This window comes from Besnoitia besnoiti, chromosome II (assembly GCF_002563875.1).
Source record: "Besnoitia besnoiti strain Bb-Ger1 chromosome II, whole genome shotgun sequence".
Classification (NCBI taxonomy): Eukaryota; Apicomplexa; class Conoidasida; order Eucoccidiorida; family Sarcocystidae; genus Besnoitia; species Besnoitia besnoiti.
In genome coordinates this window covers 3,822,609-3,848,859 of record NC_042357.1, presented here as the reverse complement: position 1 = coordinate 3,848,859, position 26,251 = coordinate 3,822,609, and the positions used below count along the sequence as shown (strand labels likewise).

Below are 26,251 nucleotides of genomic sequence, written 5' to 3'. Positions count from 1 at the left end.
AGCGCAGGCTCTAGGTGTGTGCACTACGAAGCATGCGGCGCTTAACTCCGAGGCACGAGTCGCCGGATTCCTCAGCAGTTGAGGGTTTGTTTGCTTTTTGTTCTTGGACCGCAGCGCTCCAGGCGCCTCCCCAGTACTTTCACTGTGGCATCTGCGGCGGCTTCGTCTGCGGAGGCGACGGCGCGCCCGCCCGCGAGGGCCTCGCACTTCCCCCGTCCGCTCCCGCAGAGGGCGCCACCGACAGCGGCCGAGGCAACGGCGACGAGGAAGGACAGCGGAGCGGCGAACGTAGAGGCGACGGAGAGACGCGCGCGCCAAGCGGAGACGCCTGCAAGGAGCCCGCGGGCGAGGTCGGGTGAGAGACAGAAGGCTGCGAAAAAGGGCGCGCGAGGCCGAAGGCGGTGACAGGCTCCTTCGAGGTCGACTGGCGCGGAGGCGCAAGGATCGGGGAGCCCCCGGCGGAGGCGGAGGGCGGCGACGAGGGCGACAACCCCCGTGACGCCAGCGGAGTGCGAGGCAACGCCCCGGCGCCCGCAGACGCGGACTTGAGAGGAGACAACGGGCGGCGACAGGGGACGGTTTTCAGGCCGGAGGAAGGCACCGAAACCCCCCGTTCGCACGCGCGCCGCTCAACGGCTCCAGCCGCAGACGCAGGCGCCGAAGACCGCGAAGAAGCGGCGGCGGACGCGGCCGTCGCACATGAGGCCACCGGCGCAGTAGGCAGCTGAGGGGCTGCAGCGGGCGCGTGAGCAGACAAGCCAGGCAGCGCGGCTGGAGAGGACGCGCGCGCAGAGGACGACGAAATGCAGGTCGGCGCGGGCGCAGAGGCAGATCCGCGGGCCGAGGCGGCGGGAGACGAAGCCGCGTGAGCAGCGGACGCCGCCAGCGAATGCGAAGGGTGCGGAAACGCGCAAGGCCGAGAGGCGCCGGTCGGCTCGTGACTCGAGGCTCCCGCGTCCTGCAGGCCTGGCAGCCCATCGCCGGCGCTGCGCCGCGGCGACGCAGACGAGGAAGGCGTCGGCAGCGAGGAGACAGACGGCTCCGCGAAGGAGCACCCGCCACGTGAGGAAGACGAAGGCCGCGCAGACGGCGAGGCCAGCGTAACTGGAGAGGCCGAGACGCTGTCTCTCGCGAGTGCGTTATGCGACTGAGCAGAAACGGCGTCTGCTGCACTCTCGGAGACTTTCGCCTCATCAGTCTCGCACGCAGGCGAGAGAGCGTCTCGCCGGTTTCCCTCCGCGCCCAGCGACCGGCGCTCGCCTCGCCGCTCCGGCGACACCGCGGGCGTCGATGCGCCAGTCACTCCGGCGCCCGCCGCGTCGACTTGCTCCTCCTCGATGCCTTTTTGGCTGTCGTTCGCTTCGTTTTGCGTGCCTGCCACAGCCCCGCTTTCCCTCGACGCTTGACGTTCATCCTCTTTGGTCGTCTCTCCTCTGCTCTCTTCATGTTTCCCTTCCTCCGCGCAGTTCCCGTCTGTCGCGGTTGCTGCGGCTTCGCTGCCACGATTCTCCGCTTCGGCTTCTCCTCGGTCTGCCGTCTCGACAGCTCGAGGTTCGTCTGCTTCTCTTTCTTCTTCTGGTGCCGCCCCGCGTCTCTCTCCTGAGGCTTCTGCGGCCGCTTGCACCGCGAGGCTCTCTTCTCCCGTCTCGCTCGGGGCTTCCGGGGCCTCTGCAGGTTCGCCAACATCCGCCTCGAGAGTTTCGTCACCCGCGTCGACACGCGGCGGACGGGAGAGGGGAGAGCGGCTAGCACCGCCGGCTTGGGTGTCGCTTTCCTCCTCTTTGTGAGCACCTTCTGCCGTCTCGGGGTGTTTACAAATGTCTTTCCTAACCGCAGCCGCGTCTTGTGGGTCGGAGTCCCCTGTCGCACTCCGTCGCGGGGAGACCGAAGTGGCGCTGGGGCGAGATGCATCGCCTGCCGCTTCGTCTCGTCTCTCGCCCTTCTGTACATTTCCTTGTTTTTGTGCTTCTGCGGCTGCTTGTTCACTGACCTCGACTTCTGCGAGGGGCGGCAGCGAGCTGACGGATGCCTCGCCTCCATTCTCGATCTGCCTGTCGGCGACCTCTTCCTCTTGGCTCTCCTGTTCATTGCGCTTTGCTCCCCGTCCACAGACCTCACCTTCCTGGCTCTCTGTCGCTCCATCGTCTTTATCTTTTTCTTCGTTTTCAGCTCCTTCGTCTTCGTCTCCTCCCTCGTTCATCACGTCGCTCTTGTCGCGTCGTCGCTCCTTTTCTCCAGGCTCTTCTTCGCCACGCTGCGAGGCTTCTCCTTCGGGCGTGGCCTGCGCGCCTCTCTCCATCTCGCCCTCTTCTTCCTCGGCCTGAGATTCCCGTATTCCCTTCGGCAAAATGATTTCGACAGACGCGGCTGCGTCTGCGTCTCCCTCTCTTGCATCCTCAGTCTGGAAAAGGCCTGAAGCCTCCCCGGCCGCCTCCTTGGCCACCTTCAGCTTCTTCTTTTTCTTGTTCTTCTTCTCTTTCTTTCCAGCTGCGGCGGCGCCAGCCTCGCTTACCGACGCCGCACTTTTCGCGGTCGCGGTCTCCTTCTCTTCGTTTCCGTTGTCTCCTTCGTCTGCCTCCTCGTCGTCACGCTGCTTCCTCTTCTTCCCCAGTGTCACGCCTGCAGTGGTTTCGCGCTCGGTTAGGCAGGGCACATCTCGCTGAACGCTAGGCAGTCGAGCGTCCTTCGTCTTCTTTTTCTTCGCCTTCGCTTCACCATCCGCCTCGCAGGCGCCAAGGGCTGCCGCAGCTGGTGCGACATGCGCGGATTTGTTCTCTTCACCGCGGAGTCTCTTCCCGGCGCCCGCGAGGCTGCTCGGTGCCGGCGTGAAGGCAAAGAGGAAGTCGAGGAAGTCGTCCTCCTTCCCCTGCGCAAAGAAGCCAAAGTCCTCTGCGGTGCAAACGTGCTTGTCTCTCCGCGCATCGGCGTTGCGCAGGGCGTCCTGTCGAGGCTTCTTCATCCCCTTCTCGAGGGCCTCAAGAAACGCGCGGCTGCGCGCCTCCTGAACGCGCCTCCGGTCTTCTTCCTCTTCGCAGACTCTTCGGGTCGTGTCCTCCTCCGCGTCCCCTGAGAACGCGAGCGCTGACGCTTTGGGAGGCGCCCAGGCTGACGCAGGAACTCGAGCGGAAAAAAACGAATCCTCTTTCTTCGTGAGGGCGCGAGAGAGATCCTCGTCAGCCGAGAAGCATAAGCTTGTAGATGCCGAGTGACGCAGACGCGGATGGATGTGCGCAGAGAGGAGACACAGCGGATAATACAGGGACAGCGCGGCGCTGCGCCTGCAAGCGACACAAGAAGAAAATTGGAGGCCGCAAATGAGAAGAGTCGACGGTGGAACCAGCAGGGAGGGGCAACGCGCGCCTGAGCTACAGGTGGTTTTTTCTTTTGAGTTTTGTTCTTTTAACAAAAAATAACTATATATTTCTTATGTAGCACGGGTGTTCGCTTTTGTTGTGTTTCCTTGTCGCCACCTCTTGTCGTTTCGTCTCGCTTTTCAAATCGTTAGTTCGGAGTGTCCGCTCATGCTGGCGCCCTCGCTCTTTGGGCTTTTCCGCTAGTTCTTTTCTGCTCTATTCTCACCCCTTGAGCACGACGCCTTCACTGTCGACTGCGCTCTGCAGCCGCGGGGTGTCCGCTAGGAGCTGCGTCACCTGAAAGACAAACAGGCATCGAGACGTGCAGACGCACATCGAAAACCAAAAAGTTGCAGGTCGCCCCGAAAGAGCGCCATCCCTCGCTTCGGCCTTCTTTCGTGGTCTCGCGCGTCGCTTCCCCTCACCCCCTCTCCAGATCACTGTCTGTGCCGCCGCGTTTCCCCGCGCGCCTTTCGTCTCTCCCTTGCGCGCTTCGCCTCGTCAAGCCTCCCCGCCCGACTCGCGCCGGCGTCCGTTTCTGCATCGTTCGACCGCGACCTACCCGCTTCATGACGGCGTCGCCGATGAAGATGTCGCCGAGGGCGGCGATTCTCACGAGCTCTCGGAGGGCGAGCAGCGCGCCGTCGAGGGACTGTCGCTGCACGCCGCGGCCGAACCCCGCGCGCCTTTCCCCCGCGGCGAACAGATCGAGTTCATCGAGTGGGCGCAGCACTGCGGCGTGGCCTTTGGCGGTCGCACGGCGCTGCTCCGCGGCTGCGCGCAGCGACGCGCTGCGGTTCTCCTGTCCCGCCGCCCAGAGCTGCGGGCACTTCAGAAGCAGGTCGAGGCACTCGAGGCACCGTGAGGCGAACTCCGGCTGCAGCGACGCGAGGGAAGACGAGGCGAGCGAGGGAAACGACGCGGCCGTCGACGCGAACGGCTGCAGGAGAGTGGACGTGGGCAGAAACGACGCGCCGGGGGCAGACGAAGGCGGAGTCGAGCCCGAGGCGAACTGCGACAGCGACGCCTGCACCAGGTCGCACAGCGCCGTCGCCAGCCACGAGACGTCCATCTGCAGAAAAAACACTCGCCACGCAAATGGACAACATGCAGACCCAGGTGGAAGCAGCAGAAAGCCGCGCCGGCCCTCCGCCGTGCGCGCCCGCGCGCTGTCTGAACGCCTCAGTCGCCAGCTCGCAGGTTGGGCTCCAAGCCCAACCTGCGATTTGTCTCTTGCTGGGGACGGAAGATTCATCCATCTTCTCTCCTGGCGTCCGAAATGCGGCAGGCGCTCGCGCAGCGTCTCAAAAGACCGCAGACGCGACGCGCGGAAATCCCAAAGAGGCCTGTTAACGTGCGAATCTGCCGGAGCTCGAGTGCGCATGCGCGGGAAACACGAGACGCAGCTGCACGCCATACAGGCGGTCGTACGAACCGAAGTATTCATTCAGATCAACTGTCTGAGTCAGGGTTTGCGTCGCTTGTGTCGACCTTGCCTCACCTGGAGGATGACGTTTACTCGCTGGAGAAGCAGCAGCGGCGTCGCGACCGCGGCAGCCCCGACTTCGGGCGACCGCTGCAGGCAGGCAGCGAGTTGTTCCTTTTCTTCGTCATCATTTTTTTTCGCTGTTCTTCCTTTCTTGCTCCCCGGCGCTCGGTCGCCCGACGCGTTGCGGGCGGCCAGCTGCTGCGAGGCCGTCGCATTGGGACGCAGCAGCATTTCTTGGAAGAGCAAAAGAATCTCCGAGAGGAGCTCCTCGTTGATGTGCGAGGAGAAACAAACCAGCCCGCGGAAAGCAGACGTCACCAGAGGCGGTGGCTGGCGATCCATTGACTTCAAAATTCTGAATCAAATACACGCACAGACGAAGAGAGGGAGGGGCATCCACGGGCGTGTAGACGCCTCCAGCGCCTGTATGCCTCGTTCTTGAGTTTTTGTTTCCCCAGCGCATGCGTCACTTCCGTGTTCCGCCCCCTCTCCACGCCTGTGAGGCAGCCGGCCGCGTTATTCTTTTTTCGCCTTTTCCAGCTGCGCCGCTTGACGCGTTTCCCTCAACCTGCCTGCCCCCGCCGCGCCCTGTTCGCAGCTCTGTGGGCTGCAGTGTGTCATCGCGGGAGTTCGCCTCTGTCGACCTACACAGCAGCGGAAGCCATCATGCTGTTTTGTGAGAGCTTACTTGAGGTAGATGATGAACAGCCGCTCCAGAAGCGACGCCTCGCGCTTTTTGAAAACCTTCTTCTCCGTGTGAATGAACCTAAGAGACGCAACCGATCCGTGTGTTCCGCACAGATTAACATCAAAAAGGCGAGTGCGAGAGTGAATGCCATAACATTCGTACTCCTTGTATACAACTGGTGGTTTGTAGACGCATGGAGAGGCCTGCCGATGGGCGCCCAGGCAAGCAGCATTTCGAAAAAAAATGGAAGCAAGAAACGCGCGAACGCCAGCACCTCCATCGCGTTGCAGGTGGCAGACTCGCCCATGGCAATTCATCGATCCCCAGACTTGCTATCCGCTGACAGACTCTGCATGAACATATCGGTAGAAATGCACCGCATGTATACGAAATGCAACGCGCAGCGATCCGAGGGACTAGAATTGCGCAGCCATGCTAAAAGTGTTGAACCTGAGTATCCTACTACACTCCAAATACACAAAATCGGCTGTCCCCTAAGCCTACTATATGGATTGACCTAACAAGCATGGATGAAAATGAGAAATGCACATCTCGCGATACGCTGTGATCGCCTACCCGAGACGCAGATTTTGCTTCAGCTGCTGGTCCGCCTTCTCCGGCAGGCGGTCGTCGCCACGGAGCGCCTCCATCTGCGGCGTCGCAGAGACGCAAAGAGCGAATAAAAGTCAATTGCATGCTCTCCACTGAACTACACCAAAATATGTTGCAAATATGTCTCACAGGTGCACAGCTATCTCCATATATACAAATTAGATATATAGCATGCATATATATATATATATATATATATATATATATATCCGCATGATAACTGACCACCATACGCTGTCGGCCAGCACACTACAGAGAAGACACTCTCCTCCGTCTTCACGGATATTCCGATGAGACTTCTTACACACCAGCAGAAGGATGAGGAGAGAGTCCAGAGTGAAATCAATTACGAAATAGATTAGGACGCGTCGTCAGACGACAGCAACTACAAAACAGGCTGCTGTAACGAGAGAATGCCATCGACGAACAAATAGAAACATATGCAGACGGCGGACCCCGGCAGAGATGCGCGCGGCCTTCCGAGCCCAGCGACTTCTGCACGGGGGCTGTCTGCGACTTAATTTTCATGGGTTTCCACCCCTCTCGCGTGGTGTGCTCACCTCTTTTTCTCTGAGTCGCAGGCTAAGGAAAATATCGAGTAGCGGCGCGCTGAGCCCTGCCAACTCATCGCCTGCCTGTATGCGCGCCTTGGCCTGGGCTGCGCCGCCCGCCGCGTCCTGCGCGCCTACCCAAGCCTTCTTGCGCCGTTTCTCTGCTTCGTCAAGACTGTGTGAAATTTCCTCCGCGACGGCGAGCACGACTTCCAGAGACGAATCGTCCTGAATCAACTCGCGCAGGCAGTCGCAGGCCTTCAGGCCGCAGTGCTGCAGCGTGCGCCTCGCGCGGCTCCACTCGCGCTCGCGGGCACTCTCCGCAGCCTCCGCGGCGCCTCGCGCCTCGAGGACTCTCGTTCCCGGCGCGAAGGCCGCCAGCAGGACCGCGGCATGCATCAGCCGGTCGCTCTCGTTGAATTTAGGGCTTGCGCGAATCAGCTCACACAGCGCAGTGGTCGCTGCATCCAGACTGGCGAAGGAAGAGGCCAGCGCAGCACGCGCGCCCTCGGGCCTCGCGGCGGCGCTACCGCTGGGCGACGAGAGCCCAAAAGCCGCGAGCGCGGTCGAGACTTCCGTCTCCAGCAGCCGCTCCGCGTGTCTATACACCTGGAGGAGCTGCGACTCGAAGGAGTGCAGCTTCTCGACTTCCTTTGAGAGCCGCAGAGTCTTCAGGGCGCTTTTTCCAGTCAGAAACGCGGGCTTCTTCCGCGCGTCTTCCTCCTCTTCCTCCGCGCCACCAAGTCCCAGGCGGTAGGCCGGCAGCACGTCCCTGACGACTGCGGCGAGCGAAAGAAGCGAGGCGCTCGCTATGTACGCGCCTTCTTGAAACGCAGACCGCAGAAACGCCTCCTTCAGCGCCAGCGCAGCGACCGCGGCCTCCGCCTGACGCCTCTTCAACGGCGCGCACGAGGCGGCTGCCTGCTGGCGGCGCGCGCGGGCGAAGCGTGCCTTTTCGTGCGCGAGACTCTCCAGCGCGAGCGCAGTTTGTGTGCACCGTTTTTTCGCGTGGAAGAAGAAGGCAAACAATACCTCAAAGTCGGCGATGTGGACCTCTGGCGCAGCCAAAATCGCGGACGACGTCGCGGCGAGCTGCCGCTTCCGCTCCTCGAGCGACCGGCACTTCCGCACTGCCACCCACGCGTCTTCAGAGACCTTGAAAGGCGGCGAATACGACGACGCATCCTGCGCCTTTTCCGCGTCCTTCCGAGCAGCCCGGACGCGTGAGGCGTCTCCGTGGGGGGCATCCCCGGCTTCAGCGGCCTGTCGAGTCGACGCCTCCTCAGCGCGAGCCGCCAGTTGCTGCCGCTTTTTCTTCTTCTCCTCCTTGCCATTGTTCTTGGAGGCTTGCCGCAGGAACGCGGCGGCGTCGAACTCGCGAATCTCGTTCTGCAACTCGCCTTCGTCTCGCGCCTGCCACGAGCCCGTCGCTGTGAAGACGGGCAGCGAGAAAGCGGCCTCCGTCAGACTCTTCCCTCTGGCTGTGCACTTCGAGACGCGGAATTCGTCCACTGACTTGCGCTTCTTTTCGGCGCCAAAAGCCGCCGCTCCACCCGCCTCGTGAGACGAAGAAGAGGAGGAAGAGAAGGCTGCGAGGTTTCGCTTGAGGGCAAGGAGCGCCGCGGAATTGGGGGCTTTTGTGCCTCGGAAGAAGTCCCGTCTTTCGCTTTTTTCAACGCGAGCAAGGTCGTCCTCTTCCTCGCGCTTCTGCTTCGGTTTGTCCACTGGCCTGCCCTGCTGAGGAAGCTGCGCCTGCGCCGCACGCCACCGGCGCTCGGCGGGCAAGAGGCATTCTTCGTCGCAGTCCTCCGCTCTGCTACGCTCCCTCTTGGCGGGAGAGCTGCCTTGCTTCTTCTTCTTTTTCGCCGGCAACCCCATCCTGCCTGCGTGGCCTGTTTACGGTTGTTAAAGACCTCACTCTTCGCGTCTCTTCCTCGCCTCAGGCCCTCGAGCGCGGAGACACGCTGCACTGCCCGCTGCCCGTCCTGCGCGTTTCGTCTTGACCCTAGCTCGCCGGCCGCGACTCAATCTCACGTATTTCTTGATACTCTGGGTGATATCTTCAATCAAACCCGCTTGTGTCCTCTTTCCTTCTTCTCCGTGTGGGGCTAGTAACCCAGCCGCCGGGAACACACGCAGGAAAACGCCGCGCGGGAAGAAGGAGGGAGACCGGCGTACAAAAGGACAAAAAATAGAGAAATGCCCTACCAAACGGGTAGTCGGAAACAAAAAAAGACTTCGGGTCACGCTAAGAGAAAGAATGTGCAAAGGACAAGCCAATCGGCAACGAAAAGGAGGCCCAGCAAATCGAACTCTGCATGCGGGAATCGGCGCAGCTGATTTCCACGTGTGCTTGACTCTGGATTCAAGTGTACAGACACTCGAGCCGGCCGCTCCAGACGCCAAAACCCGTCTTTCTGCCTAATCAGATCCGGCTTTATGGGCAGCTTCGTGTCGAGCAGAGGCTGTCAAGGAGGATTAGCGCCGTGAGGTTCGTGGGACCGGCGTTGCCAGCGCACGGATTCTTCCTCCTCTGTCTCGCTCCCGAAGACACTAAGGCGACGAAGGGGGATCTCGACGCATATCTATTTGACTTCCGATTTGCTTCTTCTCTCACCGCACCATCTTGCGCTTTTCATCTTGTCTCTCCTCCTCCTCTCTGGACCCCTGTCTCCTTTCTCGCTCCTTCTCTCCTACAACTCGTCCGCCCTCTCTGTCTGTGTATGTCCTCCGCAGTTGAGTTCTCATTAGACTCTGTGTCTCTGCATGTGCTCGCTTTCCTCACCTACCGAGACACACCGCTTGTAGTAGTCCTTTCAGTCTCAGGAGCTGCGAGAGGGTCTGACAGCAGGCAGTAAACCGGGACAACTTGAGGATACAGGGAGGACGACCCCTTCACCGGGCGCGAACACACACTGCTGCTGCGTCTCTGAAACGTGCAAGGGAAAGCGCAAATGGTTTTTGTCTCTGAAAGCTCTGCAACAGTGAGAGCATAAGTTGCTTGTGTGTCTAAACCTCTCATAAAAGCGAGAGCCGAAGGAAGTAGCGCTGGCCACGTTGTAGTTGCCCATTCGTCAAAAGGTAGAGAACTTCATCCTTTCGGTAGAGAGGCGCATCCACTACATAAAGATATATGTCGTTAGAGTGATGGAAATTACTAAATAGTGCGTAGAGACAGAGGGTTTCATGGCGTTTCTAGACATATGTAAGTAGGTAGATGTTACTGCGTTCAGTCCGTGCCCTGATACACCCTGCCGGGAGACGGAAACAGAATTACGTTGACATATCGAGTTCCGCCAGGTTGTATTTCCGAACGAATGGGTAAGGAAGTGTGTATAGTGTGCATTCGTATCTTCAGTTTGTAGGACCCGCGTGTGCTACATTAATATAGTTCGTACTCGTAAGCGCCGAGACTCTCCTTCACTCACGTAGCTGAAAAACGACTTTAGGACGAAAGGTCAAACCCGCAACCAAAGTCACCGTTATTGTTCGATTCGTCGTGACATTTCACAAAATTCATGCACCTATCACAGTGTGATTTCAGTGTGTGGACTCCTGAGCCCGATGCCTCGCCCTGCATACGGCATGCGAAGTCCCGAGGCATGCTGGTCGCGTAGATCCAGGGACACGAAGCTCACCAGCCTAACTAAAAGTGCATAGATGTATACGGTGTATGCAATGAGTTTGTTTTTCTGCCGATATATGGCTGCACACGTCTCTCCATCGTTTCAAGTGTGCTGCGTCTGCAGGCGGCGGCGCGAACGGCCTCCACGCTGCAGGCGAACAAGCTTCTGGCCGCCGCCGGGACGCCGTATCGCAATTTGACAAGATACTGAAAAAACGCATGTCTTTAGTACTCCCATCTTCTCTCACTCATGCCAAGCTTGCCTAGATGAGAAGATGCGACAGCCTACTCAAACCGGCAGATGACGTCGCTCATCGCCTCGCTCGTGTGCAAGGCAGTGCCGCGAGCCTCTAGCCTGGAGGCTTCGCTTCCTGTATAGGTGACACACATGAGGCACTTTGAGTCAACCCTGCAGATGACATCGAAGCCTCTTTGCCTCCGTCAATGCTGTTTTCTCTATTTCATTATGGCGTGTCCCCCCCTCGTTCGACGGTTCCTCCCCTCACCACTGCCCCCCTGACTCTTATCCTCGCTGCTGTGGTCTCGTTGCTCGTGCGCAACAGAGTTGTCTGCGCAGTCCGCTGCTTTGATCCGACTATGGAGGCTTCCTGTGACTGCCTCAACGCTGATGAAGAATTCGAGTGAATGCACACTCGCCTCTGTGGTTCGTAACAGCCTCGACGTCCTCCTGCGCGCCTTCAGCCTCGGCACGTGTGTCATCCCTGTGTCTCCTCAGAGCGCGGCTCGTCCGCTTTTGTCTCGGATACGCCGTCCGCTCGCAGCTCGCTCTCCTTCGCGTCCCTCTGATTCCTTCGCGGCTGGACGCTGCCTGCGCACTTCCTCCTACGCTTTTCGCGGAAGTCTCTCTTCGTGCGGGTGCTTCGCATCACGCTCCGTCCCTTTGTCGCCAGAGGCCTTCTCTCGTTTCGCTTCCTTTCGCCTCTGCTTTTCCTCCTTTCGCCTCTGCTTCTCCTCCTTTCGCCTCTGCTTCTCCTCCTTTCGCCTCTGCTTCTCCTCCTTTCGCCTCTGCTTCTCCTCCTTTCGCCTCTGCTTTTCCGCGTTCCGCTTCTTTTTCTCCTCTTTTCGCTTCCCCGCGTCGTCTTCCTCCTCCTCTGTGCGCGCCACTTCGGCCAACGTCGCAGCATGAATTTCTTCCACCCGCGCAGTCCCCTGTCTGTCTCGCGCCTCCCGCCTCCGCCATTCTTCGCGCTGTCTCTCCTTCCGCTCCCGCTTTTCGTGTCGCTTCTTCTGCTCGTCTCGGGCGTACTCCATTTGATGCCATTGCCCCCACGACCCCGCCATAGACAGCACTCTCTTGATGCAGTTTATATCCGCATAGCCGTTCTTCTGCTTCGTTGATGTTCTCCGCCTGTGTCGCCGCGCGTCGGGCTCTTCTGTCGCCAAGCCTGGCTCCTCTGCTCCCGCGGTCAGCGCGGCCTCGCCCTTCGCCTCCCATCCCCTCTTTTTCTTCTCCTCGCCTTCTGTCTGCTGCTTCTCCGCCTCGTAGGCCCGCAGCACCAGGGCGTGCTCCATGGTGTACGTACACTGCGAAGCCAGAGACAACAGAGCGCGCGCGACACATGTGCAAGCGACGCGACAGCCGAGGCGCATGGGGAAGCTGCTACACGCGAAGACGCATGTGCGACGAAAGAGCAAAAGGGATGCAAAGAGGCAAGTTGTTCGAATGCAGCACACGGGCAGCAGAGCCGCTGATACACAACTCGAAAACGAAGCACCGGCATCTGTGCGGACGCGATCTGCAGAATCTGCGACCAGAAAGAGAAAGAGCGAACTTGAGGGCACATGTGTGGCCCGAAGCAGAGGAAACAGAAAACCGGCGTGGGGGGGGAGCGGTAGCACACACAGGCCAGCCAGTCCGAGCCTACTCTGACGGAGGCCTCCTCGAAGCTGAGAGCGAAGGACGCGGGGGCGGAGATCCGAGGAGCCTCACCTTATGAAGTTCGTTCGGATGGATTCCAAGGAAGGCCGCGACTTTATAGAGAAGCACGAGGTACGCCGCCGGAAGACAGCCTGGAAACCACGCAGCAGACACACAGACAACGAAACCGGGTGATGAAGAAATCGATGCTCGTGTCCATAGCTGGCGCATGCCTGCTATACAGAAGACACAGCAGCACACAGGGATCCGCCATGCCAACGCCCACCCCACTCCGCTACTGTGCAAGCGAGCCTGTTCGCGGCACAGCACATATCCGCACGCCTCTGCGCACACTTACGCATTTAAGCGCACCACCGTCTGCGCAGTCATACACGTATTTGCTGTGATCACCTCAGCGACGACATGCGCGGCGCTAGAGCGCCCACATATGGCGAGCTGGCTGGGGATCTCGAGAGCGAATAAAAGTCTCTCTCACCTTCTTGCGCGCCCATGCCGTCCAGCGCGGGAGGCAGCCTCCGCGCACCGCCTGTGAACAAGCCCTCCTCCTGGAAGGCGCTCGGCGCCGCCACGCTCGCCGCGAGGTCGGCCGCAAGCGCCTCGGGCTCCCCCGCCGCTTCCGCAGATGTCACCCCTCGGCTCGGCTCAGCCGTCTGCGTCTTGTCGGCGGCGGCGCGGCGTCTTTGGGCTCTCGCCGCTGCCAGAATGGGCTCGTCTTCGTCGTCGCTCTCCTCCTCGTCAGCGGCTCCCCCGGAGGGTTTTAGGGCCCCGCTGCGCGCCCCAGAAGCGGAATTGCAAACCCCGGCCGAAGGCGGAGGCGCCGAGAGACGAGTCCAAGAGGGCGGAGGCGGCACGTTGTTGGCCGCCAGGAATCGCAGCGCGAGGAGCTCAGGCAGGGACGGCGAGGCGGGCGCCGCACACCCCGAGGCGCAGATCTCCGCGGACAGAGGCCGCAGGACGTCAGCAGATACCGGCGTGAGAGGGTCGCCTAGCCACTGCCAGGAGGTCTCTTCCCCGTGGGGACCAGGCGAAGATACCGTCTGTGGATCCGCATGCGGGAAAGGCGCCGCGAGTGGACAGACCGGAAGCAGAACGAGAGGCTTGCACCGCCCGGCCTCACCCACTTCGTACCCGTGGCGTCCTTTCGTGTCTCGCTCATCCGGACTGCGCGTCGACCTCCGTCTCCTTCTCTTCTGACGCCAGCCCGCTCCTCGACTGCCTCGCTCCTCGCTCTCAGTTCTCTCTCTCTCAGCGTCCACCTCCTCGCTGGCCTCGCGCACGAGCCTGCCGAAGCTCGCAGCCACTGAGCCTGCTGCGCGCTCGAGTTCCTCCGCGAGGGACGCGAAGGGCATCGTGGAATTCTCCCCGCCGTCTGTTCGCGTCCGGCTGAGGTCCGCCGCCCCGGGCCGCGCAGATCGCACCTTGCGGAACGCCTGCGGCGCCTCCTCGTCCTCGTCGTCCTCCTCAGAGCCGTTTGGAGTACCGGACGCTCTCCGAGCGCCGCCACCGCGCCCCTGCGCCGGCCTCGCTTCGTCGCTGTCTTCTTTCTCCGTCTCCGCGTCCTCGTACTCGCAGGAGAGCGCGGCGACGGTTGTGGCGGCGGCCGTTTTGAGCCGCGGGCGGTTGACAAGGAAGTCCTTCAGCTTCTTGCGGACGTCGCGGCGATCGGCCTGGCTCAGGTCCAAGTACGGATGAAGCTGCAGGAGGTGCGCCAGCGAGGGCGAGAGCAATGCCGAGAGAGGCGACGACGAGCACGCGGCGGCACTGGCGCCCGGGGTGTCCAGCGCACATGCCGGCAGCGACGACGAGGAGACGAGACTCGAAAACAGCTGCTGGTTCGTAGGCAGACTCGAGAGAAGACTCCACTGCGCCTGATGCTCCCTGTCCAGCAGGCGCAGCAGCCGGTGCCTCAGCAGCGCCCTCTCCGTCTCCTCTCGCGCCGAGTCTTCGCGCGGCGCCAGGCCGTCGCCTCCCTGCGCGAGTCCCTGTGCACGTACTTCTTTGCCTCCATTGCCGTCGCGGCTCCGCTCTTCGCCCTCCACGCCTTCGCCCGCGCAGCTCCCAGCGCCCGCCGCGGGCTCGAGGCACGCATAGGGAAGGGCGAAGGGGGCTTCGACGTCGAGGGAAGTGACGCCGTCCCCCGAGTGCAGCAGTCCCGACAGAAAGGCCGCATCGCTGTGCCGTCCCCTGCCCGTGCCGGAGGGCGGCGAAAACGACACACATGCGGCGGAGGGGCGGCGCGACGGCGTGGTGGAGGGCGAGGAGACTTTCGCACCGTTGGCAGAGACATACGTTCGTGCGAACGACGCGGCGACGCGCCAAGAGCCGGACAGCGCGCGCAGCCCCGAGAGGCCCGCGTGGAAGTCCACAGACGCCTGGGCGTCGAGGAGGAACTGCATCACGGGCGGCGGAAACGCCGTGAGGCCTGAAGAGGCACGCGGAGCCGATCCCCCCGAGGAGAAACTCGCCTCTGCGCGAGTCTGCGGCGAGTGGCTCTCTGCGCCTGGGTGCTTGCCGCGAACGCTCAGAACGGCTAGGAAGCGACTGAGCGCATCCGAAGCCGCGAGCGACGAGGCGGGTAATGCGAAACAGTCGTCTCCAGAAGGCGCGGAAGAAGGACACGGAGGCGTGAAGAGCTCTGAGCAGAGCCTGCAGAAGCTGTCGACAAGGAGCGCGAGAAGCCACAGCGCCGCGCGGCCTGCCGAGCGCCACCCCACAGCGGCGCAGGGAACTTTGAAAGAAACGAGAGGGCAATGGCGACCCTGCGTTTCGTTCTCGTTGCCTTGTCGCGCCGGCGCATCGTCGGCACGCCCTGTCTCCGTCGGGGCTGGTGGGCGCTCCCTGAAGGACGTCCTCCTGCGGCCGCGCCCGCCCGGGCGCAGCACGCGAACCGAGATCACGACAGGCAGAAGAGGGAGAAGCTCAATCTCGCCTTCCGCCACATCCCACGCAGCGCCTTCTTCGTGCTTCGTGGTGCTCAGGTCATCGTCCTCTACTTGGGTCGCCTTCCTTTGCTTACGCTGCGAGCACGGCCCCGGTAGCTGCCCATTCCCGCAGGCACCGGCGCCAGCCGCAGCTTCTGGACTCGCGCGGTCGCCCCCAGCCGCGTCTCCTCTTTCGCCCTCCTCCAGCACGCTCGCCTGTCCCTCTGCCTCGCCCGGCTGCGTTTCTGCGTGGTCGCCATCGAGGCCCATCGTTCGCGTGACTTCTTCCCTCTCCCCGGAGTCTCCGTCTCCAGTATCGCTGTCTCCGGTGTCTCCGATTCGGGCGCCTGCGGCACTTCGCTGCGCCGCAGCTTCGCCGCACAGGAGCGCCGTCCAGGCATCGGTTTCGCAGTCGTAGCGAAGCGACGCGCCCAGAAGCGAGAAGACAGAAAATTCCGCTTCCCCGGCGACCGCGGCATGCCCGGTGTTGTGCGGCACGCGAGCCTCTCGAGACCACGAGACAGGCGATGGAGCAGCGGGGGAGCGCTCACGCCGACGATTCAGCGACCGCGCCTGAGCAGACGCAGGCGACGGCGGAAAGGCCAAGTGAGGCTGAGCGCAACAGAGAGGCCACAGCAGCCGCGCGGCGAGGAGGAGCGCCGCGCCGGCGGCGACGGGCGCGGGGAATCGCCTGAAGCAAAATGTGCCGAGAACTGAGGCCATGGAGCGCGGCGCAGACGACGAGGTCTCACGCGGGGGGGCAGACGAGAGACACAGGGAAGCGGAGCCGAACGCGGCGGCCGAGGCCAGAAGTCGCGAGGATCGCTTTGCGGATTGTCTGCTCAGGTCGCCCTCGTCCCCCGAGCTGCTGCTGAGCGACGCATCCGCTAGCTGGGCGTCTTCGTCAGTGAGGAGACGCCGCTTCTTCTTTCTTCGAGCCTCGTGCTCAGAAGAAGACGAGGCCCATGAGGAGGCAGAAGAGGAGGCACAGGAGGAAGAATCGGAGAAGGAATCCGAAGCGAGCGACGCACTGCCACGCCGCGCCCAGCCCCCCGCAGTCTCCGCCTCCGAAGTCTCTCCCAGGGGAACCCCCGCGTTGCCCTTGACGCCAGACGAACAGGCGGCGCCGGCCTCAGCTCGACGCGCGCCTTCGGCGGCCTCGCGCCTGCGACGTGCACGTCTGCGACGTGCGCGTCTGCGCGCGCGCGCTCTGCGCCTCTCCACCTCGTCCGCCTCGACCCATTCCAGCACGCAGCGGGCGAAGTGCGCAACGAGACTGCCGGCGCCGGCCAGCCCGCTGCGGCTGAAGACTCCGTGGGCGAGCCGCGGCAGCAGCGCCGTGGGCTGAATGGGGTGTACGTACACCCCAACCGTCTGCGTGAGGAAGGTGGCGACGCGGTGCAGCACCGCGGCGGAAGGCAGGCGAGCGACCTGGAAGGAGGAGGAAAAGCTTGAGAGGCGGTGAGACGGGTGCAGCAGAAAGGCCGAGGAAAGGCCGCAGGACGCAAAGAGCGCAGGTGGGAGGTAGCGCGGCAGGGAGATGACTGGAAGAATGTCCTGCAGGCGCAAGAAAGAAAGGAAACTTCGAGAACAAGAAGTACAGACACGCGAGGCAGGACCCTTGAGTGCACCCCGAACGAGCGACAACCGCACACCGAAGGCAGCCGTGGCGGAGCACGGCTCCACCGCAACAAGGGGCTGAATAAAATCTCTGCAAAGCGAGGCGAGGAAACGCCGCCCAGTAGAGATATGGAGAGTGGTAATGCAACGTCGAATCCCGGCGAGATAACTCGAGACAGGAGAAAACGGGATAGACGAGAAACGCGCCGGCGAACCCAAGGCACACGGCCGGCGAATGTCGGAGCCACAAACAGGCAGACGCTGCGTCACACAAAGCAGCCGCGAGAAAATGGAACGAGACAGGGGCAGCGCAGGAGTCGAAGCACGCCCCCTCGACACCGCCGAATCACGAAACACACACAGGCGCTCCGCCTGGCACGCAGAAAGGTCAAGGGATGTCAAAACAAGAGGGTGAGTGCGGCGCAGGTTTGATAGAGATGAAAGCGACGAAAGCAGCAACGAGGTGGGCGACGGCGCACCGTGAGCAAGAACTGGAGGACGTCGTGCGCCGTGAGCGGGAGTCGGCAGTTGAGGATGGCGATCCAGAGAATCGTGAGGAGGAGCGAGAAGTCGATTGCAGGGAGTTCATCGGGTAGACTCCGGTCAAAGAGTCGCGAGGCGAGCAGCAGCGCGGAAATCTCTTGCCTCTCGCGCTGCGCCCGCCTGCACGCCGCCTCTGCTGCGTCTGCCTCCGCTGGCGCAGCGACGCTTTCGAGGCCGCCCTTCAACCCCCCCGCAGACAGAGATGCGGTCAGCGGGCGAGGCGACGAGGCGGAGGCCGACGGTGCCGAGGCGCGAGCGGCTTTCTCCCTACCCATAGCGCTCGCTGGATCCTTGTCGCCTGCTGGAGGGGACAGACTCGTTCGCCCGCCCTCGAGAGGCACCGCTTCCTTCGAGACGTGGTGCGCCAGGAGTGAAAAGACTGTGCGAACTGCGTTCGTCCTCAGGGCGCGTAGACGTCGCTCGGGCTGCATCCGGGCCACCATCCACGTGCTGTGCTTCGTGCTCGGCTCCCTCGCCCCGCGCGCTTCTGATTTCGCCTCGCGACCGCCGCCGTTGGCGCCCGGCTCCGCCGAGTAGCTGTCCCTGGCCTCCGCCGCGCCGAGGAGACACCGCTCCAGCCGCGCGAGCTCCGCATCGATCTGCGCGCGGACGCTTCCCATCTTCTTCGCGTGTTTCTGCGGCGCCTCCGTCCCCTCCGCCCCGTCCATCCCGACCGCGCCCGCCTGGTTTTTCCTGCTTTTCCTCGACTCTCGCTTGGGCAGCAGCAGCAGCTCGAGCTGCGCAGACGTGACGACGCTCAGCCACGGCGGCAGAAGGAGAAACGAAGGACAGAGGCTGCTGCTGCTGCTGCAGAGCGGCCCTCGCGTCAGCCGGTCGCGGCCGTGCCACACGCCGCGCGTTGAGACGAGAGAAGGAGACGAGCGCGCCACCGAGGCCACCGACGGCGCGAGGGCCGAAAGGCCCGACGCAGCGGCTGGCGCCGCCGCGACCGGAGACAAAGAGGTAGCGTCGGAGGGCCCCTGCAGATGGAGGAGTGACGCAGAAGACGGAGCCCCGTGCTGGCCAGTCTGGAAGGCCGAAGGAAAGAGGCAGACGTCTGCGGTTCCCACAGGCACGATGGCAAGATGCGTTCCTTCTCTGTCTCTCTCTCTCGCGTGTTCTTCTCCTTCGGCCTCGACGCCGCGCTCGTCTAGCGCGCACAAGGGCGCCGCGGCGGCGTGCGCTGCGCTGGAGGCGTCGGAGACGAGCGAGGCGGAGGACGGGGAGAAGGCGGAGGACGGCGAGAGCGCGGCCAGCGAGGAGCCTGCAGGCGACGTCTGCGCGAGAGTGAGGCTGCGCGACCCGTGAGGCGGCAAGGCGAGCGGACTGAGGAAGCCTTTCCGGCCGATGCTCTTCCGCTTCCTCCGCTCCTTCACTGTGCCGACGACCTCCGCCACCAGTGCGGCCTCCGAGGGCGGCGCACACGCCGCGGCCTCGGGCCCCCCGCCGAACGCATGCAGCAGAAAAAACGGATCGCGGCTGAGAGCCGCGGAGGAGGGCAGAGCTTCAGGCGAAGGCGAGAAGCCTGCGGCCGCGGCGGTTGCCTCGAAGGGCAACGGCCGCCCCGGAGAAGACGACGACGCAAACGAAGAAGACGACGAAGACGACAGCAAAGAAGTCGACGACGCAGAGCCGTATCGCGAGGGTCGGCGACGGCCGGGCGAAGCGGCCGCGCTGGCCGCTGGGTACGGTGTACATACACCTGAAGCGTTCACGTCGACGAGCGCGGGCACCGCTGCTCCTTCCTGCGCAAGACAGAGACCGCGACTCCCAGGGGCGTAAAGAGCATTTGACGGTTGCCGCCTCCGTCGTTTCCGCGAGGCGAAGTCGAGCACGTCGCCCTCGTCTCTGCGCTCTCGTCGCTTCCTCCGCCTGGCCTGCTCGACTGTAAGCTCTGCAGCCCAGACGAGCAACGCGCGGGCGAAGGGCAGCGAGAGGTACTTGCGGACGAGCGCCGACGAGGAAATCCACAGTAGCGAAGTCGAGGACGTGGGCGACGCCGCAGAGAAAGATGAAAACGAAGAAGATGAGGATGCACCAGAGACGCAGGCAGAAGAGATGCAGGCCGATACAGAGGAGGCAGACACTTCTGGAAGAGAGGCTGAAGGAGCTACAGCGAGAGCTGAGGACGGCGGCTCAGGCTGCGCCAAGGCGCCACAGGAGCCCGACGAGACCTCCGACGCGCCCGAGGCGGACGACGGGGAAAGGGGCAGTAACGCTGCTTTCTGCAGGCGCCGCCAAAAACGTTTTTTTTTTCTCATTCGCAGGTCGTTCCACCCGCAGCGCCACGACGTCAGCCGACACAGATGTCTCTTTCTCCTCCGGGCGATGCTCTGCCCCCTCGCCTCCTCCGATCGCCTGGCTCCTATCCTCCTGCGGCGCCGAACGCGGCGCCGGCGCGTCCGTGTCTGCGCCGCTTGCCTCGTGAGGAGGCTGCAGCGAGGCCCTCTCGTTTTCTTTTTCGCGCGCGAGGTACCGCAGGAGCAGCGCAAGGAAGTCGTGCTCGTAGATCGCGTCAATCTGCAAATCAAAGGAAAAAACGGAAACCAGCTCGCAGTTCGAGGCAAAGGCGAAAAAAGAGGCGGCATACGTCTAGCCGGAGAGAGGGGGCACAGTTTGACAACGAAAAGACGAGATCCGCGGCACAGCGCCACCGGGAGAGGCAGAGGAAAGCCACAGACCAGTCATTTTCAAACTGAACCCTCGCGAGAAGGAAACAAACACACGCGTCATCAACGGCAGTTTTAGCGACCCCCCTCAGCAGGCCAATGGACGCGTGAGGCGTTCTGGCGAATCCACTCAAGTTCACGCACAGAATCAGGTGGAACTAACGAGTCAATGTGTAACCCCATCACCGCACAGACACGCCTCTCCGCGAGGCTGACTCCCGCCGCGACTCAAGCAGCGACATGCCGCTAGCGAAGCGCAAGCTGCCGAGCAGGACGCAGCGTCACACAGCGCGCAGAAACAGAACGCCGGCGAGGGTCCGCCGGCGGAGACAGTGCAGGGGCTCATCTTGCTGAGTCGACTGCGAGAGAGCGAGTGAAAAGCAGCGAGTGCGGTCTCGCCGGTTTTTCTTCCGGCGGCGGTGCACGCTAACCAGATAGGCGACGCGTTTCTCAGCCCGCGAGGACTGTGTCAACTGTGGCACGCCTTGACTGGGGCCAGGATTCTCGACAAGCCCTCGCGCGACGCTCATCAGCTGCAGGATCCACAGCGGGAGCGCGCTGCAGTCGCCGAGGTCGTCTCGCTCCTGAACGAAGAAGCCCTGTCTGTGCACCATGTGCGAGGCGATCGGCGCCGCGTTGTTCTTCATTTTGATCGGCTTGTTTCGCGCAGAGGCCCGCGAACTCGCGGGATTGCGCACTCGCATGTCCATGTGTTTGCCGTAGCGACGCACCGCGACGCGATTGAGCGTGATCAACTCGGTCCTCTGTTCCACAAACGCCTCGAGAAACGCCGCTGGGCCTTCTGCATGCGCCGGCTCCACAGCGACACTCGCCGACCGCCTCTTCCGCGACGCCGGACGCCCCACCTCACGTGCCTTGGCCTGCTCGTCGACGCACGCGGCGCACTTCGGTGCGCAGACAGCCTGGCTCCACGCACCGCCCTCCCACCCCTTGTCGACGAGTTTCCGCGCATTTGAGCGCTTCTCCTTCAGCGCAAACGGCTCGCTCTCGCGCCCCTTCGCTGCCCTCGACGCACGCTCCGCTCCGCCGCCGCCCGCCGCGTTCGTGAGCGCCGCCTGCCGCCGCGGCCGCGGGAGCGGCAGCGGCAGAACTGAGAAGGGTGCGAGGGAGACCTTTTCCTCCTCGTCGCGCTTCGCAGCGCCGGAAGAAGCCGCCGCAGCCCACGCCGCGCTCTCAGTCTCGCGCGGACCTCTGCCTCCCCCGCAGGAGAGCGCGGGGACGACGATCGGAGACGGCGAGAACGGCGACGGCGAGAACGGCGACGGCGAGGCCTGCGCCGAGGGAGAAGAGAAGAGGTGAGCCGCGCAGTCAGTTGCGATGGAAAGCGACAAGGCGGACGCAGGATACCAGGAGCTCGGGTCGGCGGCGCAGGGCTCGCGATCGGCTTCGTGAGGGCGAGAGGAAATCTGGGAGGTCGAGGAGGGCAACGAGAGCGGATAGTTCATTCTCTGGTCTCGGTCTTCGTCGTCGTCTGCGCCGCATTCCGTGCGTCGGGAGCCGCCCGCGACGTGGCCGGCTGGCGCGGCGGTCACTTGGCGCGCTTGCGGCGGCAGAAGCAGCGAAAAGAACTTCCGCGAGTGGCTGAAAAATCGCCCGCGGTAGAACGGCACGACTCGGCGAACGTACGCCGGCCGGTCGAGACCCATCAGCGCGACGACTGTGAACAAAACAGATGCGAGAAAACAAGAGGATGCAAACGCGGAAAGCGAGCATAAAACCCGTCAAAGTCTTCGTCTGTGACACAGGCAGCCAACGCTTCGGCTCGCTGGAGCCGCCGCCGCCGGAGCCTGGCGGCGAACCGCGAGAAAAAAAGCGAGGCGCGCCCCGAGGGGAGCACGCTGAAGCGGGAAAAAAAGTCCGCAAGAGAGAAAGAGAGAGACGGCGGCGGCGCCTTATGCTGAAACAGGCCTAAACACCTGGTTGTGCGCCTCGGATCGTCTTCTTCGGGTGTGTGACAACCGGGTGAAGCGAAATGGATTGGCTTGAAGCAGGTACGCTGCCGATTGTGAGGTGAGGCGGCTGCCGCCCCAGAGAAGCCCGCGCCAGCGTAAAGACAGTAGAGCGCGAACTGAAGCTCCGAGGCTAGAAAGCGACAAGGCTCGCAAGCGCGGGACGAATTGCATGCGGTACCTACCGGCTTTGATCGCCGGCGGCAGGCGAGGGTGGTTTAAGATCTCCCTCTGCTTGTTCAAAATGCGTCGGCGCTCCGCCAGCGAAGACGAGACACACCGATAAAACCTGAGACAGGAAAACAGCGACACACACCGGGATGCGACGCGGGTGTCACACGCCGCGTAGATACACGCAAACGCATGCAGCGAGAAGGACACAGATATGCTTGACGGATGCAAATATATGTGCGGACGTGCTGGCATATTACATATATATATATATGAATATGGAAGTGATCAGCATATGCGCACCGATACACGCACAGACAGCTGCGAAGGGAAGGAGTGACTGAGCGTGGAAGGCGAATGACCCGTGGAGTGACAAGCGAGCGCCGCAGACAGAGAGGCAAACAGCTAACCCGGCATATCGCTAAGTTCACTTCACTTCCACATTCATATAAGATTCACGCGTCCACAAAGGCGCACGCACGCCTGGATAAGATGCGCAAAAATGCACTGCGAGCTGCTTACGGAATTTTGAAAGAGTGCTTGGTCACGTTGCAGAAGAACGTCCGAACCGGCAGCTTATTCGACGCGAGGAAATTCAGGTACATGCTCCAGGCCTGAAAGCACGAAAAGAGAGTCTCGACTTCACAAGCATCCAACAGAAAACCCGGGGCACAAAATCCGGAAAGGTGCGAAGACAAATTATCAAAAAACCTGAAGCGGAGACAGTCACACGTCACGCGCCTCCCGCGACGGCTGACGCACGCTCTCTTGCTTCCCTGCTCTCTTTTGCTCTTTTCTTGGCTTCTAAAGCTCCTTCCCTCTCCCCTCCACAGTGCTTCGATGCAGCACTCATCTAAGGTTTAGGAATTAGAGCTTATCCTCCGCCTTCTTCTCTCTCATTTTCGTCACCCTTGCGCGCGCTCGCTCTCTCTGTCTCAGGCGCCAACCGGCTAGTACGCAGTGAGCCAACTAGATAGTGGAACTAAACAAAAGTTAGTGGATTCACTTGAACGGCGCGAACACGCATCTACTGAGCTCTCGCGCACGAAGCTGAAGCACGTCTGGATACTCGGCCTCCCTCATAACGCGAAACTGGTATCGGTCTTCTCTCGCTTGGTTTTCTAATCTGGACGGGCAGAAGCTTGCCTTCCGGGCTTCGCGCTCGATGAGTCCAGCAGGTAGGCGAAAACGCCTCAGTTTTCTGCAGCAGGAGAGCAGCAACGTCTGCCAGGCTTGGAGGAGAACTTCTTCTCTCTCGCACCCGACGCTGTGTCCCTTCGCGGAGAGTCCGCCGCCTTCGCCTAGCGCGCCGAGGAGGCCCTTGGCCTCTTCGAGGCAGAGATGGAAGAGCGGCAGCAGGAAGTCTTCTTCCTCGCCGGCTGCGCCTTCGTCGTCTCCGCCGCGTCTGGTCGCCCTCGCGCCCTTTGCCTGCAGCAGCAGAAGACGCTCTTCTTCGCGCAGGAGCTCTCTCGCCCGCTCGTCGCCGCGCCGCCCCTCCTCCGCGACTGCGGCGAGCTCTGCGCGGACCTGCGCCTCCTGCGCCTCCTGCGAGAAGAAAAAGTCCTGCGAGGCGCCCGACTCCCCAAGGTGAGTGGCAAGATCGTCCTCGCGTCTCCGCTTCTCATCCGCCTCTCTCTGGCTCTCGGCGAGTGCGCGAATCGCCTCCCCGACGCCGCCCGCGGCCGTCGCGCATGCACGCGTGAAGCGGAAGGACCCCGCGGGCGCGCTGCCCTCGCCGTCAACGCCTGCGCCGCCCCCCCCGAAGAAATCCATGCACACATCGTGCTCGTCGCGCTCGAGTGTACGTACACCCTGCTGCTCTACCCCGCACTCGCCGCAGACGTAGTGCCCGCTGTCGTCTAGGCAGAAAGACCGGCTGCTCGCGCCGCAGGACGGGCACGCGAGAACTGACACAGCGAACGAAGAGGAAAAAGAAAAGGGCTGAGAAAACGGAGAGCGGGAGCCCGACGCAGGGTGAGACGCGGAGAGGAAGACCGAAGGCGAGGCGAAGGACTGCGAGTCGTTATGAGACTGGGACTGCGAGTCGACGGAGACCGTGGGCTGCGAGGACGAAGTCGAGCGCAGCAGATGCTGAAGCGCACGGAGAGACGAAGAAGTGCCTCCGCCCTCACTTCCCTCCTCCTGCGAACTCCCGAAGGAGGCGCCGCAGCCTCGCGACCCCTGCATGCTGCGCTCAGCCGGCTCCTCCCGAGGCTGCCAACCGAAGCCCGATGGTCTCTATAAAGGCGAGCGGGGCATGATGAAGGCTGGCATTCTAAAGAGAAGCAGACGGAAGGCACCGCAGAACGGCAACGGGGGCAGTCTCTCTTCCTCTCTCTCTCCTCCCTCTCTCCTCTCTCTCTCCCTCTCTCTGTCTCCCTCTCTCTGTCTCCCTTCCTCTCGATGGGGTGACCCGCGGAGAAAAGCCAGGCTGGCGCTCTTGCGACGTGTTCACCCAGTTTTGAAGCACTCTTCTTCCCTCCTGCCTACAGCTGAGATTTTCTAAAAACTGCGCATCAGCTCGGCGGTTTCCTTGCAGGTCACCTCCTGCATGCTTTCCAAGCAAAAGAACTGGTCAAGTCTTTGAAGCGAAAGCGCGTTTCTCGGAAAAAAAAGTAAAACGAGGGCAAGATATTGGATGTTGCAAGAGGAAGGGGCGAGGCGGCGCTGCGGAGAACGCATGACACAAAATCAGACTTTTGCTCGTGTAGAGAAGAAATCGACGAGAGAATGTCAAGGCGTAAGAGCCATCTCTTTTCCGCCAAAATGACCGCGCTAGCGTCCCTAGCAAGAGAAAATATTGCAAAGCTCAATCAATTAAACTGGATGGAAGAGAAGGCGTTCGAGTGCCGAATGCCGAGAAAGAAAAATTGAAGGAAATACAGTGGGCGAATGTTGATTGTCTCGCATGCACTACTTTTGCGTGTCGCTGCGTGTACGAGTTCGATTTCGGGCAGCGTGTCACATGTGGCATTGCGTCGAACTGGGGGAGCGGCCTGCAGCATTCGCCTGCGTTACATGGCAACGAAAGGACAGAAATTTCCCATATTTTCGATTTTGAAGGGAAAACTGAACTACCTTCAGGTATGTCGGGGTACCGCCGCCTTAGTGCGGCAGTTATTTGTTAGAGGTGCACCGCCAGCGGCAGTAGATATTCGCGTGAGCTTCTATATCTACAAGTCTCTGAATACGTATACATATATACGTACATATATGTACGTATATATGTATACATAAATATCTCATTATCTGCTTACTTGAACTCTGCGTGGACCTTGTATGCAACGCCTTCATATTCAGGGCACGCAAGTTGTCTGCACATGAACGGCTCTGGCGGCGTTGACTTGGCGCCGTAGGAATCACTTCCATTTGCCGAAGCGAAAGTACTCAGCTTGACCTCAAAGCGCCTCCTGCGGAAGATCTTTCAACCGCTGTCGGTTGAACGCAACCCTATCATTCGAATATCTCTACATCGGTGACCCGATTGTAACTTCACGATGTATCACACCTGAATGGAAGTCTGAGCGCAGCATGCCTCATCCCAGTGGGAACTCATGCTTATGAATACAAAGTGAGGAAGACGGAGAGACACAAACCGCCTTCTATCCGTCGCTTATATTCATATATCTACATATAAATATGTATATGCGTGTGTACCTATTTATGTATGCGGGTGTTCTTATTTACGTGAAGCACTCCCTGATTGGAAGTCGCGTGGCCCTGGCAGCAGGTCAGAGAAATGGACCACGGAGGGAACACACAGGCGCAATGTCCTTGCATAGAGCGTTAGGCGCGTGCAAAGAGGATTGGGCTCTTTCTGCAGAGACACCCTCTGAGAGAATGAAAAAGTGACTGGCGGGTGCACTGGGAGTGCGACCCCGAAGATTGAAGAGGCCGAGCGACGCCGGGGACCAGCACAAAGCGGGAGGAGATCTAAGGAACTTTAACTAGAGGCAGAGGAAAGCAGGGGAAACAGCGGATATGTGCGGCCTGTGGTAGACGGAGAAAAGTGCGAATATTGCGGAACGAATGCGGTGTACCGAGTAGTTTTCGAGTGACTTGCAAAACTTCTCCATTCGAGCTACGCGTTGTGGGACCTCTCTGAAAGGCAATGCGACAAACTGGCCTCTCGCTTTTCG

The 26,251-nt window shown here is 61.6% G+C and overlaps 2 protein-coding genes across 2 annotated transcripts; both read right to left on the bottom strand.

Annotated features, from left to right (window-relative positions):
* Window positions 1-139: 139 nt before the first annotated feature.
* On the bottom strand, window positions 140-8,571 carry BESB_039020 (uncharacterized protein; the record flags this gene model as incomplete). Its single annotated transcript, XM_029362488.1, has 7 exons — window positions 140-3,278; window positions 3,580-3,650; window positions 3,916-4,425; window positions 4,855-5,197; window positions 5,531-5,608; window positions 6,107-6,180; window positions 6,703-8,571. The coding sequence occupies 7 exons, from the start codon at window positions 8,569-8,571 to the stop codon at window positions 140-142; spliced, it is 6,084 nt and encodes a 2,027-aa protein (XP_029221453.1).
* A 2,590-nt stretch (window positions 8,572-11,161) lies between these two features.
* On the bottom strand, window positions 11,162-24,299 carry BESB_039010 (uncharacterized protein; the record flags this gene model as incomplete). Its single annotated transcript, XM_029362487.1, has 9 exons — window positions 11,162-11,863; window positions 12,270-12,349; window positions 12,694-16,696; window positions 17,239-19,527; window positions 19,592-19,822; window positions 20,403-21,649; window positions 22,127-22,230; window positions 22,635-22,726; window positions 23,172-24,299. The coding sequence occupies 9 exons, from the start codon at window positions 24,297-24,299 to the stop codon at window positions 11,162-11,164; spliced, it is 9,876 nt and encodes a 3,291-aa protein (XP_029221452.1).
* Window positions 24,300-26,251: the final 1,952 nt, after the last annotated feature.